General features: G+C 41.4%; 1 protein-coding gene across 3 annotated transcripts in view; it reads left to right on the plus strand.

Moving 5' to 3' along the window:
* The window catches only part of PRKG1 (protein kinase cGMP-dependent 1), a 1260290-nt gene that overhangs the window by 158496 nt on the left and 1086182 nt on the right, over positions 1-15612 (plus strand). For 2 of the 3 annotated variants that reach the window (XM_078434117.2, XM_078434116.2), the window contains exon 2: positions 11357-11523. In XM_078434117.2, the coding sequence (XP_078290243.1) occupies positions 11357-11523 (167 nt within the window). Of the gene's footprint in view, positions 1-9593; positions 9832-11356; positions 11524-15612 lie in introns of those variants that run through there. The other variant, XM_078434118.2, reaches the window with a different exon arrangement.

Below are 15612 nucleotides of genomic sequence, written 5' to 3' on the forward strand. Positions count from 1 at the left end.
AGACCTTATTTCACTCATCCCTGGGCCCCCAGTGTCATGTGTGAGGCACTGAAGGCATGCTTGGTGAATGCATGAATAAATGAATGAGCGAGCGAACGAACGAACGAACGAATCTAATGGTCAGGTGCCTTGCAGACCACTGTCTAAGACTCACTGAGAAACCTGGGGTCTTGAAGAAAGGCTGTGGGGTGAAAGTGCAATGTTATGTCAACTGTTTTACTAAGTTGGGCAACTGATCTGTTTCTGGAAGTGTTTATTGGGAGGATAAGGTGAGACGACATGTCTAAAACGCCTCGAGTAAATATACCCCGAGGAAGTTCTTCTTGGCAGTTCTGCCTGTATCCGGACCCTACCCACAAGGAGAGTTAGTGTCCTCATGGATGACCTCCCCTTCTCCACATCCCTTTGTCCAGTTCATGTTCCTCTCATTGCAGAGGCTGACAGAAAAGTAGAAAGTGGGAGGGACTGTATGCAGAGGGTCTGTCCAGCAGTTTCTTCCTCTTTGGTGGCACCTTCCCAGCCGGGGGTACATCATAACCCAACGTCTCCATAAAGGAGTCCCTTGAAATCTTGGCAACCCCCACCCCAGGAATATTGTGCAAGCCCTTCATCCCGCCTGCCCCCCAAATCCGTGTGTTCCTTCTAGCTGCCTCGGGTTCGGGGGTCAACATTTCAGGCTCAGTGCTGCCCTTTGGGTTAATTCATTTAGATATGTATGTCCAGACCCACTTTTACTCAGTGCCCCAGATGCTCAGCTGCCGGCTCCCCTCCCTTCTATAGCCTGTTTCAGACTTCTGGAGCCTTGGCCTGGCAAAACCCTGAAGTCCCCCTTCGACTGGCTGGAATCCTTCAGACACTTTGAGATCAGGTGCCTACAAACGTATGGTCTGCAATTCCAGTGTACTTTGTGTTATCAGCCCTCTGTCTTCTGTATTTATGTATTGTGCTCAACCCCCTTGGCTTCATGGCCTGCCTAGATTTCTTTATGGTTTCCCTCTTTCCTCTTGTCCTTCACTCACTGATGACTGTGACCTTATTTCCCAAGGGACACGTTTTTGGGAATGGCTTTCAGATTTGTAGGCGCGACTTCGTTCCATAAATACTGTGCTCATGTCAGCAGCTACTCTAGGTCACTTTCTCAATCATTTGGTGCATAATTACGGTTGCGTTTCAAACCCATCAATCACTATTATCTGTCTTTACCTGCAGTGGCAGAATTTGAACCTAGAATTGTTGCATTGGAAATATAATAAATATAAATATTCACGGTTTGCCACTGAAAGGGACACACTTTTAAAGGACAGCGTGTTACAGGGTGATAGATAGTGGATTCAAGTGACAAAATCACATTGATCTCCCTCCTTCCCTTCCTCCCTACCTTGACTTCTTTGACCAAAATTTAAGATAGCCACCTTATCAAATTACAGCACAGAAACCATTGTATTAACAGGTTTTGCTAGGTTTATAAATTCTCCGTATTAGATTTCTACCGTAAAGTACGTCTCTGGAAAGCATTTAATGTTTAACATGTCATATTCATTAAGAGGAAACTTTTGCACACTTTCTTTCCCCTTCGTATTTGTATACCAAGTCCATCTGAGGCAGGCTTTTAGGAAGGAAAGGAGGGAGAGGGAAAAGGGGTGTGCTCACAACAGATGCTTGAACACCCTGGAGTAAATGAGTTGAGTTCGGGGTACCTGGGTGGCTCAGTCAGTTTAAGCATCCAGCTCTTGGTTTTGGCTCAGGTCATGATCTCACGGCTTGTGGGTCCGAACTCCCATCTTGGGCTCTATGCGGAGCATGGAGTCTGCTGGAGATTCCCTCTCTCCCTCTCTCTCTGGCTCTCCCCACTCACTCTCTCTGTCTCTCAAAACAATTTAAGACAATAAAGACAAAACAGAAAGCAAGTGAGTTGAATTCCATTGTCGAATTCAAGAGGTGATTTTGTATTAGAGGTTACCTCCCTGTGAAAGCCACAAGACATAGTCGTGCTTCGCAAATGTAGAGAATGAATTGGATCAGAGCGGAAATCTCCCTGAATGAACCATCACAGAGTTCTTTAAACTATAGAATTCTTGTCAAATGGCCACAGTTCCCTGCTGATGCTGGGGCAGTGGATTTATTGAGTCTTTGCCCAATGGCTGAAGGCACGAGAAAGAGAGACAGGCACAGAGAGAGTCAAAGATGTAGAAAGAGAGACAGAAAGAATGTGAATGTGTGTGTAATGAAGGAAGGTCTGAAACATGTTGATTTCAGGCTGCAAGACAGTTGCCCTGAGTTCTCCTTTAATCTCCAACACGGACTTGGCAGGCGTCTAGCCCCTTTGAGCCTCTGTTTTCTTATCTGCCACATAGGGATAATAGTAACATCTGTTCTACCTACTTCACAGGTTTGTGGCAATAATAGGATGAAATGTTAGATGGGGAATTGTTTTGAAAGCGTGCAGTGCTCTCTGCAGATAAAAGGTCATATTATCCAACCGTAGCATTCTTAACTTTTGCAGAAGTAGAGATAAATGGGAAGAATGTTTGCTTTTGGATTTCATAATTGGGATAATTTATTCACATTGTCAACACAATTTTGTATCGTGGGCTTGTAACTCACACAGTTTAGTAGAGCGAGGCTTAGGAGTCCCATGGGTTTATCTTTAAATCCTGATGCCTATTGGGATGCCTGGGGAGGGGGCTCAGTCGGCTAAGCCTCCGAATCTTGGTTTTGGCTCAGGTCATGATCTGATGGTTTGTGAGTGCAAGCCCCACATCAGGCTCTGTGCTGACAGTGCAGAACATGCTTGGGATTCTCTCTCTGCCCTTCCTCTCCTCATGTGCATGTGTGCGCGTGCTCTCTCTCTCTCTCTCTCTCAAATAAACTTAAAAAAAAAATCCTCTTACCTGTCATGTACTAGTTGGGGGACATTGGGCTGGTTATACAGCTGCTCTGAGCCTCAGCTCCACCGTGGCAAGTTCAGCAAGTCGTTGTGGAACTGAAGTGACATAAGGCTTCTTGCTAAGGACATGGATTAACCAGATAAATAGTGGTTGTAGCAGCAGCAGCAGTCGTAGTCTACCTACTACTGTGATCTCATGTTGTCACCACTGGTTAATCTTTTCCACTCTGGTTGAGAAGCTTGGAAACCACCGAGCTTTTACAGCTAGGAGCATAATGGTTTGGTTTTTAAATTTATTAAATATAAAATTTATTTTAAAATTACATTTATTAAAAAAGAATTTCTCTCTCTCTCTCTCTCTCTCTCTCTCTCTCTCTCTATATATATATATATATATATATATATATATATATGTATATATGTCATCTCCCTTTAAGCCGACTCAGTGTGTCTCATGGATTAAAGCCCAATGCAAGTGAAGCTGTTTGGAGATGCAATTGAACCAAGTTTATCAAAACAGATGACCTGTTCCTTAAGACCCGAGGGTCACTGTTACAAGGCCAACTTTGGCTCTCGTTTTCCGGAAGCAGCACCAGAGGAAGTCATGAATGGCCCAAGACCTAATTTTGAGCCAGTAGAAAGTACACATATTTGGTGGGTGGAGGGTTTATAGAGAAACATGTTATTTTCCTGCTGCTGAATTCAAACAAATGTTAGGTAATTGACAGTAGAATGCAGCATATCCCAGAGCTTCATCTGAGAAGCACCTGAACAGCAGGAAGTTTTTCTAAAATGATTTCTTTGATGATTAACTTCAACATCATGCCTTTGAACTTACCGAAATGGCCGTGGAGAACACACAGTCATAACTTGAGGTACTAGGTTTTCAAGAGCTACACGGAGCATTGTGGCACCCGTAGGCAGGGTCACCCGGGGTGGCGAGGCACCTTGCTGGATGTTCCTGGTGTGATCGTGTTGACCTTGTTGGAAATGAGTGAACTCTAAGGGATCACCATTGTTGGAGGGTTTTGAGAGAGGAACAGTTGTTTGACGGTGTTGAATTGCGATTGGGCGTATAAATATATGTCACGTGTTTTCTCCCTAATCCTTGCTCTGTTTTTCAGTTTAGATAGCTAAACTTTAAAAACAGAATTCATTCATAATAGACGAGGCCACATGGTTCTTCCATTCTGTAATGTAACGCGTACGGTCTTCTTGATTCTCACGGAAAGCGCTTTACGGAGCTTCTGTGAAACCCCACGGTTCTACTTCCGTGGTACGAAAGAGAAACTTGGAGGATGAGCGTTTGATCTGGCCCTTTTGGAGACTGTTCTATTTTAAGTCAGGCTCACTCGCGTGAAGTAGCTGTAAAATGTATCTCTAGAGCACTGAATGACTTGAATAGTTGAGCGCAAGACTTTAACATTGACTTGTTGGAAGTTGGTGAACATGTACAAAGAACAATAATTTCCTTTTCTTTCAATTAGCACAAGTCTGCTCCATCTGTTTGCATTGAAGCGGTGATTTCAAGAGCGACTTCATATTGTTGTCAATTTGAATAAGTACAGAGCATTAGTTAAAAACGAGGCTTGAGTGATTTTCGAGCACATAGGTCTTGTGGGTGAACCATCTTCTTGCCCCAAGCATTTTTTTTTCTTTAGAGTTATAATATCTCAATTTCATTTAGACTCTCATCTGTGTTAGAACAACAGGATAGTTTTTAGAAGGGAAATGGCAACTGGAAATGATTTGCAATGCAGGTGATTGAGAAAAGATTACCGTCAGTGGCCAGCAAGAACTATGTTGCTCCCGTGTCTTTTGGCCCAGCTATCCCCGTGTGTGGATTTTAGGTCCAAATGCCGCAAATAGTTTTGATCTCTTCATGACCGTTTCTGCTACAAGAGCGAGATGGCCAGGGCAGAGTTGGCTGATGTGAAAATACAGGCTGAAACTTGTTGAAAACCGATTTTCAGTTGTGAGGAAATATCTAAATTGGTCGGTAGCTTTGCGGGATTGAATTCTGTCTTTAACCAAAGTGGGCAGATGGAGATTTCTTAGCTCTCAGCCAGCTTAGACCTGCAAAGCTCATGCGGGAAAGCTGTTGGACCAGAGATGGGACCCACTGTTGAGATAGAATTGTAACTTGTTGGGGCGGCAAGAGCGGGACTCCAAGAGAGTCTCTTGGTTGCAGGTAATTACCCGGGTAGTTGACAGCAGATGAATGGAGTTACCTTGTCGAGGTGAGTCCCGGGATTGGAAACTCTTAAGGGGCTTTGTAATGACTTTATGTGAGTAAACCGTCCGCTTACTTCCGATGAGACTTCCCAGGTGCCCTCTGCAGACTATACTGCAGGTAAGGGCGGCTTTGAAACTGCAGTTACTGCTTCTTCTGACTTGGGAGCCTACAGCTGACCATCGAGAGCTGAAAGGACGGAGTCCTGTTTGCGCTTTTGTAGTGAAAAAGCTGATTATAGACGCTTTACACTTTTAAAACCGTTTTTGGCTGATTTTCACTCATAGTAGTAATTTAATAGCTTTGACTGTTTTTTAAAGTGCCTGGAAGTCTTTGAAACGGAGGGGCTGGGTGATAATTCTCACGTTTCTGGGCCCGGCCCTCCTGGCCATATTTGCTATTGCCTGGTGTGTGTTCAGGGTGAAACGAAAGAGAGGCTTTGAGTGGAGTGTAAATTCTAGGCCTCTGAAGACAGCCTGAAACCGGACATGCGACCTCTTTCTTTCCCAAAATGCATAAGTGGCCCAAGCGTCAGTGATTCAAAGTCCAAGGAAATGTAGGACTTCTGAGACAGGGGTTCCCATGAGCTTTAACTATAAGAATTCCCTATTAACATAGTCATAAGTTACAGTTTTGGCCCCCGTTAATCGATGAAATACATGGCAGAAAACCTCCGTGAACTCAGAAACAGCTTAAAGTACATTTGTATTATTTCTGTTTTATGTCTGATCTACCGCCCGTCAATCATCTCTCTTCCATTCCTGCCCTGCGTCCCTGTAGCTTTAGAAAACACTGCAATGTCATCACCATGTTCCAGACCCTAGGAGACCTGCCTCCTGCCTGCCTTTGTAATCTCGTTCTCCTGGCCCTTGGCTTCTTGTTCGCTCTGTCCTTCAGCCGCAGAGGTGTCCTTTCGGGCCTCTGGACAGATCGAGCTCATTCCAACCTCTGCGCCTTTGTGTGTGTTTTTCCTTTCAGTTAGAATAGTCGTCTGCACAATCTTCCCATGGTTGGATCCTACTGTCATAGAGTCCTTGGTTCAGAGAAGCCTTCGTGACGCCCCAGCCTAAACAGCCTTCCCTGCTCTTTGAAATAATGCTAGCCCTGTGTAGATACTGCAAGACACAATAACCACGGTGTAGAATAGCCTTTGGTTTAATGTTGAGAAAACTAATGAGGCTCTGTTTATTAATAGTGAATAATGCCGGCTTCTTTGTTAGAGAAGTAGGTGTGTATTTTCCAACACTTTGCTAGAATTGCCCGTTTTTACTAAAGCTTGTGTAGGAAGATTATTTCTATCAACTATTTGCGTCTGTTCAAGAACTTTCCCTGCAGAAGTAGAAGGGGAAGTGGGTTTTCCAAGTCATTTTATAAAACCTGAAAGTGGGGAAGACTCAAGGCTGGAAATCCTGGCATTTAAATGATCTGGGGTTATTATGTCACCTAATGAAATTTTTAGAGAAGGAAAGGATTATCATGTTGGTTTCAGCACTTATAAATTAAGGCACATTAAATTCTGAGGGTGTTAGAAAAATAATCTATATCCAGCAATTTACTGGAGCCAACTCTTAACTGGCTCATATAGGAACTGCTTGTTAAATTTTCAGGAATTTTGCAAGCAGGTTGACTTTACATTAGTAGACTTGAAATTGGCTTGAAATTGGCTATGGTGGGAGTATTTATACCATGGAAATTGGCAAATGCTACAAACCAAAGCTTTTTTTTTTTTTACCCCCTCTATGGAGAGGGGGTGTTTACCAGCACACCATTTATATATAGCCAATATTTCAGAGGCTGACAGTTTGATGATGACGAATCAATAGGGTGAGCTCAAAATAACCAAGTTCCTTTTATGGTGTTTGTATTTCCAAAGCCACACATTTGGAGCACGGAAGAAAAACAATGTTAATGGATTGTTTATACACAGAAGCAGACAGGAAGGATCAAACATCAAGATCTTTGTGTTTGCTTCTTACAGTCCCCAGGTCAGGCTGCTGAATTCGTGCAGCCTGTTGTTAAAATATGTACTCTGAGCGAGAGCAGATAGCCGCCTTCTGGAACTTGTGATAGCAGCTTTCCCCAGCTCCCAGACTGATCACCAAGCTCGCTGGCATCGCGTGCAGCATCATATTTTAGGTACAGCGAGTGTCTTAGACTGTGTCTCAAGGAAAGAGAAGGAGTCACAGGAGACTGAGGTGGAGGCTGTGATCGATTCTAGTCCATAAGGTTGGAGCAAAGGGAGATGAAGAATTGACCCAGTGGCTCAAGCCCTCGGTGGGAAAGGACTTAAGGGAGACTCGTATGAAGGGGCAGGGCGTTCACGATTGCTCCCCGACAAGAACATCTTCGGGTTACGCCACACAGAGGCATGAGATGGATTGTTGGTGACGTTTCAGGGACAGGTGTTTTATTGGATGGTATTGTGTGAAAGGACAGGTAGGACACAGGTCCTCTATTTCTCAGTGTGTTTTGAAGTGACACAAACACATACGTGACGACCCCCAGTTTTTGTTTCTTCAGAGACTTGAGATCGGATGTCCTCCATTTCAAAAAAAATCTGAGAAGCAACAGCAGCCTGAAGTTCCCCTCCCCCCCTGACTTTGTGGTCAACATTTGGAAAATCTGGGTCGTTCTAAGAGATTGCATTAGACCTCAGGGTTTCACTATTTCTGAAGTCTTCACAAAACAGGGTAATAGTCCTACTTAAGAGAAAAGAGAAATGCTTTCTTCACCCATCCTTGGATTGAAATAATTATTTTGGGGAGAATAGGGCTCTCCTTCGAAGCTGGTGGCATTTCTAGGGCTTAGATTTTTAATGGAGCACTATTAATGTTTCCGAAAGGATAAGATGCCATCAGTGGCTCCCCAGGTAGGAATTCTGGGATTGATAGCCTCCAGGAGTTACGATATTAGAAAATAAGGACCTATTGATGACCTCACTCTCTGACCCAAACAAAGAAAATAAAGGCATTTTATGTGAAGAGATTATTTAACTATTTAATTAAATTAATTTCCTGAACATCAACTAGGTCCTGGTGTTGGGAAATGTGATCCTAGAACAGTAGATCTCAAGAGTCACTCTGAAGGTGCTGCTGCCATTCCTGACATCAGAGATGGTGAAGATAATTAAGAAAGGAAATGTCATGATAGTCGCAGATGGGGACAGAGTTTTGCATAAAGTTTTGGCAAGCTGGAATAAATGGCTGAAAAGCCCTGCCTGACTGATGTAAAAGTCTCACTTGAAAATGTTTTAATGTTTATTTATTTTTGAGAGACAGAGAGAGACAGTGTGAGCAGGGGAGGGGCAGAGAGAGAGAGGGAGACACAGAATCCGAAGCGGGCTCCAGGCTCTGAGCAGTCAGCACAGAGCCCGAAGCAGGGCTTGAACCCACGAACATTGAGATCATGACCTGGGCTGAAGTCAGACGCTTAACCGACTGAGCCACCCAGGGGCCCCAAAAGTCTTACTTTTAGAATAGTCTATTCTGAAGTTCTTAACAACTGGCTGTCTCTATATTAGGTGAAAATCCCTACCATTAGTATTTAAACGCAGGCCACATGAACAAGAATCTATTGCAAAGGGTAACATTGAATATGCCAATAAAAGACATAAAAGAATATGCCAAAAAATAGGTCATTGTTTCAATGAGAAGTGGATGAAATTAGATTATTTTTATTTCTCCAAATAGCACAGTGACTTTTTATAAACTGCCTTTAAAGTGATTTTTCAATATGAAAAAGCATGCCCCATTCTAGAAAATTTTATAAAGAGACAAAAGTAGAAAGAAAAACATAATTCTGTCACCAAAGGCAACCAATGGCAACATTTTGTTTATTTCCTTCTAAAATTGTTTCGGGTCATTGCTGTGTATACTCTGTTATGTCCTTTCCCCACCCCACCCCCCTTTTTTTTTTACTGCTGCTGCAATTAATACTGTTACCATCTTTTTTTACCTACCATTTCCTGAAAAGTAATATTACGGTCTTCACATAAAATTCTTCTGAGTTGGTAATTTTTTTCCAGTTTTATTAAGAAATGATTGACATCATCACTATGTAAGTTTAAGGTACACAACATGGTGGTTTAATTTATATATATTGTGAAATGATTACCACAGTAGGCTTTAGTTAACAGCCCTCATTTCCTATGGATATAATAAAAAGGAATGAAAAAAATTTCCCCCAACAAGTTTCTCTCTGGGTCATACAGCAGTGTTCACTGTAGTCATCAAGCTGTCCATTCCGTCCCCATACTTAGGTATAATGGCAACTCTGTGCCCTTTGACACCCTTCCTCCAATTCCTTCTTCTCCTGTCCCCCACCTCTGATAACTGCAAATCCGGTTTGGCATGCGTGGGTGCGCGCGCATCCGCGGGTGCGCGCGCTTAAATTAGATTCCACACGTAAGTGAGGTCATATAGTACTTTGTTTTTCTATGACTTATGTCACTTGACATAATGGCTTCACAGTTCATTCCGGTTGTCACAAATGGTCGGATTTCCTCTTTTATGGCTGAATGATATTCCATAGCGCCCGCGTGTATACGTTCTGCGTATTCTTCATTCATTCATCTGCAGACGCTCCCGTTGTTACCATGTCCAGGCTATTGCAAATAATGCTGCTATGGACATGGGCTGCAGATAATCTTTTAAAGTTAGTGTTTTTGTTTCTTTTGGTTATATTCCCAGAAGTGGAATCACTGGATCATATGGTAGGTCTATTTTTAATCTTGTAAGAAACCTCCATTCTGCTTTCCATAGTGGCTGCACCAATTTCCATTCCCACTGACCGTGCACGAGGGCTCCCTTTCCTCTACATCCTCGCAGCCTCTGTTATCTCTTACCTTTTTGATGGCGGCCATACTGATGGAGGTGAGGTGACACCTCCTGGTTTTCTTCTATTCTAAATTGCCTTATTCTCTAAATTCTCCTATCTCTAAGTTCTCACATAAAATATTCTCTTAGTCTAACAACAATTCTGTTTTCTGCTTTTTCACCTAAAAATAGTGTAGGAATTTCCCCCATACCGTTACCATTCTTTGTTAAAATTTTTAGTTGCTTTGTCACAATCCCTGGTAAGGGATTCAAGAGAGACTCAAATTACCACCATCGTTAAGCTCGGCAACACTTTCCTGGGTGACCACTTTGAATTCCAATGATAGGATTTGTAAAAATATCTTCCCCGCTGACTACCTATTTAATCCATGTCTAAATCATGTCGTGTTTAAAAACATGTTGTGCAGTAGAGTTTTATCTTCCTGGGCACCTCACTCTAAACTGGTTCAAGAAAGAGATTTTCTCTGAAAATATGTTAAGTATGGATGAGGAACTACCGCGTTTCTACCGGTTGTTTCAAACGGCTAATTAGTCCAATTCTTACCAGTTTTTTAACCCAAATATTACTCTCGAGTACCTGTACCGTAACTAACATTGTGTTGACACTTGGCATAGAGAGAAAAGTAAAAATGATCACCATCCACGTGGAGCATAAAGTCTAGTGGAAGAATCACATACAAATAAGCAAACAAATAATTTTTTACTGTAATTATATATAGTACAATACATCCTAATGTTCTTTTATAATATGTAAAGATAGCGGTAAGAGTGTTTGTGACATAAAAAAATTTTAAAAAGATTTATTGTCTCTTGTTCACATTTATTTTTAAAAACGCTTTTAAATGTGTATTTATTTTTGAGAGAGAGAAAGAGACAGTGTGAGCAGAGGAGGGGCAGAGAGAGAGGGGACACAGAATCGGAAGCAGGCTCCAGGCTCTGAGCTGTCAGCACAGAGCCCGACGCGGGGCTCGAACCCCTGACCCTGCGAGATCACGACCTGAGCACAAGTCGGATGCTTAACCGACTGAGCCCCCCGGGCGCCCCTAGTTCGCATTTATTCTTAAACTAAGTTGCAAACTTCAATTTAAAATGCTCATCTACTGGCTTTCTCCCAATCTTCGTGATTAAAGAACATTCTGAAACAAAATGGAATTTCACACTTTGGTTTGTTTATTGGTTGGTCACATGTGCATTAAATGATAGTGTATTTAAAGGAAATTTTCTCAGCGCCTTTCCTACTGCCACAGAATTACTTTGTTCCTAGGTCTTTCAGAATACGATTGGATTCCTAACAAGAAAATGCATCGTAGTGTGCCAGAACACTCTATGGCTCTGCTCAACTTCACAGACTATGAAAACGCTTGTCAGATGTGCCAATAAATCTTCCCTCTCTTTCCCTAGGTCCAAGGATCTCATAAAGGAAGCTATCCTTGACAATGACTTTATGAAGAACTTGGAGCTGTCGCAGATCCAGGAGATTGTGGATTGTATGTACCCAGTGGAATATGGCAAAGACAGCTGCATCATCAAAGAAGGAGACGTGGGGTCACTGGTGTATGTCATGGAAGGTATGGTTCGTAACCCTGAGCCTCTGACATTCAAATATTCCCTTTTCGTCTTAATCAGCCCACACATAGAAGGCCATGGATTACAGGGGATGGTTCCATGTTTCCCTCTTTTGTTGTTGGGAAACAGTTTGAAAAGAGGCGGGACACGACTTAAATACACTGGTTGACTAGTTGTACAAAGGGTTTGTGTTGAGAATATTCATCTGAGAGTCGAGGATATTTTTTAGACCTGGGGAAAGGGTGACAGTGTGAAGGAAGGAAACGCTGTTTACTGTGCTGTGTAAGTCTGCACACTGTCAGGTCATTGAGCAAGCTCACGATGCTTCCAGAGAAACTTGGGACCGTCGGGAAGTATTCTTGGTCAGATAATCAAAGTGTCAACTCTACTTTTCATTTTCAGGATATGACTGGGTTTCCTGCTATTGTGCTTCTATAAAAAGAGAGTGTTTTCAGCATTTTATATGTGTGTGAAAGAGATAAATCAGACCGGTCAGATGGCCTGTTAGCTGCCTAATTAATAAGAGTGATAGATTGTTCCATAGATGTTGCGCAAATTAAGATAGAAACCGTTTTGGAAAAAAAAAAAAAAAACAATTGAGGGAGGCACCATACAAATTTATTTTATGCCCAGACAGATTTTCATATTGTTCATTTCTAGCTTGGAGCTTATAATGCCACGTTTTCTTTCTGGTGGGGGGGAACAAAAGCCTGAGGTCATGACCAGACCAGCCAAGGAGAAAGTGAGTTCAGAGGTGCCTATAAGATCACAGAGTGGCCATACAGAAATCACAATCAATTTACAGGTGGTGATTGGTGTTTTAACCAAAGCATTCATGGTAATCTCCTAGAATTGTCAAGTTTATAGGTTGTTGAGAGAAGGGGCGTTATTTGGGCAAGTGACATCACTTCTCTGAGTTTAACCTAATTTCTATATTTTAAAAAAAGGCACTACTTGTTTCTGACAGTGGTTCTCAACTGGTGGTGATTCTGTCCCTCCACAGGACATTTGGCAATGCCTCAGGACAGTTTTGGTTGTCACAGTTGCAATGGGGACGGGTCGGGGTTGGGGGGAGAGGCTTCTGGCATCTTGTGGGTAAAAACCAGGAACTCCGCTTTGCCAGGCAGGTGCCCACAACAAAGAATTATCTGGCCCAAATTGTCCTTAATGCTGATATTGGAATGCCCTGCTTTTTCTGTCTTTACAAGATTGTTATGAAGTTAACATGAAACAGTCTGAGTAAAAAATGTGTAAGGTACAGTGTAAAATGTTATAAAATAGCAGTAAGTAGTAGTATTTCCATCAAATACCTGACAGTATATAAGAAATGTTCTTCCTGCATATGTCATTCACCTTTTAATTTTCCTTTGTAATCTTTTTTTGACATATATTAGGCATTCAACTTTTAACTCATAGTTTCTGTCTTTTTTTTTTTTTTTTTTCTCTAGAAGTGTTCGGCTTTTGTGTCAGTGTTCTAAAGTTTCTCCCCAGGCCAAAAAGACATAAATGTTCAGCTAGGCTTTCTTCTGGATAAAAGCAAGAGCCAGTAAACAAAAACACAAACAGTATTCACTTGCCAGACAATTGCAGGGGAAGGAGATGAAATTATAGGGCGAGAGCGTATGTGGGTAGTGAGCAAAATGGATGAGAAAGAGGCGAGAAATATATCGAGGCCGAGCGTAACCTATAAATACAGAGGGATGTGTTAAGGAGTGCTAACAATTACAAACCAAGTTAAAGCATTTCTTAGATTACAGTATATCAGTGGTTTCATAGTTGATTTTTCAGTTAATTCATTGTCAGGCACGTTTGTAAGAACACACCTATTGTGGTAAAGCGAGGTAAATACCTTACCTCAGCCTTTTGCAAATGCTAATTATTGAAAATCCATTCAAGAAATGGATATTTTGAAAACCTGTGTGTTCACTTCGCCTTTATGTTGAGTATCTCTTACGAAAATAGGTTTCTGCACAACCATGCAAATTTTTCTAAAAAAAAATATTGTTTATGCATACTATTCTGTTTTCTAAGACTAACTGCAAGTCCACTAGCTATGTTAGAAGAAGCTTAGAAGTCACAGTTGATGTTTATTGAGTGCTTAGAGCAATGCCCAACATACGGAGCATGCTTTTGCAAACACACTCCATGTATAAAATTTATTTAATCTTCAAAACAATCCTATGAAGTAAGGGGCAGTATTTATTATTTTTCTTTATAGATGAAGAGACAGAGGCCCAATGAGGTTAAGTAATTTGCCTGGGTCTCCCAACTAGCTTATAGTAGAGTTAGGATTGAACCACGGTAGTCTGGATTCAGAGCTCCAGCTTTTGACTGTAGGGCTATGTGTTAGCCCTTTACTGTGTTTCTCTGGTTCTCCAGAGAAACAGAGCCAATAGATAGGTAGGTAGGTAGGTAGATAGATAGATAGATACTGATGGATAGATAGGTAGATAGATAGATAGGTAGATAGATAGATATCGATGGGTGGGTATTTATTTTAAGGAATTGGATCATGTAACTGTGGGTACTGGGAAACCCCAAATCTACACAGTAAGGTGAGCAGGCTGGAGATCTAGGAAAGAGTTGGTGCTACAATTCAAATCTGAAGGCCGACTGCTGGCAGAATTCCTTCTTCAGTGGAGGTCAGTCTTTTTTCTGTTGACGCCTTCAACTGATTGGATGAAGCCCACCAACATTAGGAAGGTCATCTGTGGCTTACAGTCTACGGATTTATGTGCTAACTTTAACTTCCTTCCCAGAAGGGTCTAGGATGATATTGGACCAATAGTATCCAGTGATCATGACCTAGCAAGTTGACACATTGAATTCACCATCCCAGGTCCACTCGTTGTCAACTCTGCCTCTGTGTGTATCTCCTCAAACCATGCTTGAGCTCCAAATAAAGACAGCAACAAGGTCATAGCTCCACCTACCGTGAGGTAAAGATTCTGAGTATAACTGAAAATCCACTGGCACGTTCCCCCCAAAAGAGCACAAAGTCCTTGGGTGATATTTACTCTTCTCCTTGATATGCCCTAATTTAAATACTATGTTGCACAACTCATACTTAAATACTGAGATGTAGTCAGTCCATCTTATGATACATGATAAGGGGATATGAAATAGGAAAATGAAAATTTTGTGCACACACACACACGCATAACCATACACGCAAACATATTTATGACAAAATAAAGAAGAAATACCGATGGCAGCCTTTCCTAGGTAAAGGTAAAGATACTCATCTTTCCTCCATTGCTACAAGCTAATTTTAATAAATTTTATTTATCTTCCTTTTACCTCTGGATTGACTAAATAGCGAGCTATCTTAATTATCTTTTTTAAAACAGGGCTTTAAATAGTATATAAATATTCAGAGTCACAGATTCTGCAGTGATTCTCTTGATATACTTCAGTTTAAACTCAGTAAAATGACGATAATCTTATAAAATGAGGCCGATCTGTCCCCAAGCTGTGATTCTAACCAGTTCCATGTAACTTTGGCTGATCTCGTGCTAATATCCTTGTGTCAAAATAATTTCAAATTAAAAAAAGAAAACATCATTTGAATTTTTATAAGTTTTAATTGAAGAAATGTTTCATTGTTTAATTAGTTTTTTTATCAGCGTATTTAATCTTCTCAAAATTTAGATAGCAATGTTCTTGGTATAGATGGATTTTTTTCATCTGCAAACATTAATATTTATAAAGAGTATGCCATGGCAACAATGGGTGAGTGGGCTATGCAAGATCATTCACAAACTTGCTTATTATCCAGACATTCAGAAAAACACCCAGGGAGTTTACATGGAATATCACTCCAATTTTCTCTGTCTCTCTTTACTTAAATGAAGTTTCTTTGTGTAATGCGGTTTAACATGTGCCTTAAGTGATTTTTATTTTAGCTGGGCAGGGTCCCAAGTATGATTGCACACCTAAATGCCAGAATTTCTCATCGTTTTAGCAAAAGAGAATAGTCATATGGTAAGACTTCACTAATTAGGATGACTGGGGAAAAATCATCTGGGGGTAGTGTAAATATATTATCATGTATTTTCAAGCAAAAGGAGTCGTGTGACTTTCAGATACTT

Source organism: Panthera onca, chromosome D2 (genome assembly GCF_046562875.1).
Source record: "Panthera onca isolate mPanOnc1 chromosome D2, mPanOnc1 haplotype 2, whole genome shotgun sequence".
Lineage (NCBI taxonomy): Eukaryota > Metazoa > Chordata > Mammalia > Carnivora > Felidae > Panthera > Panthera onca.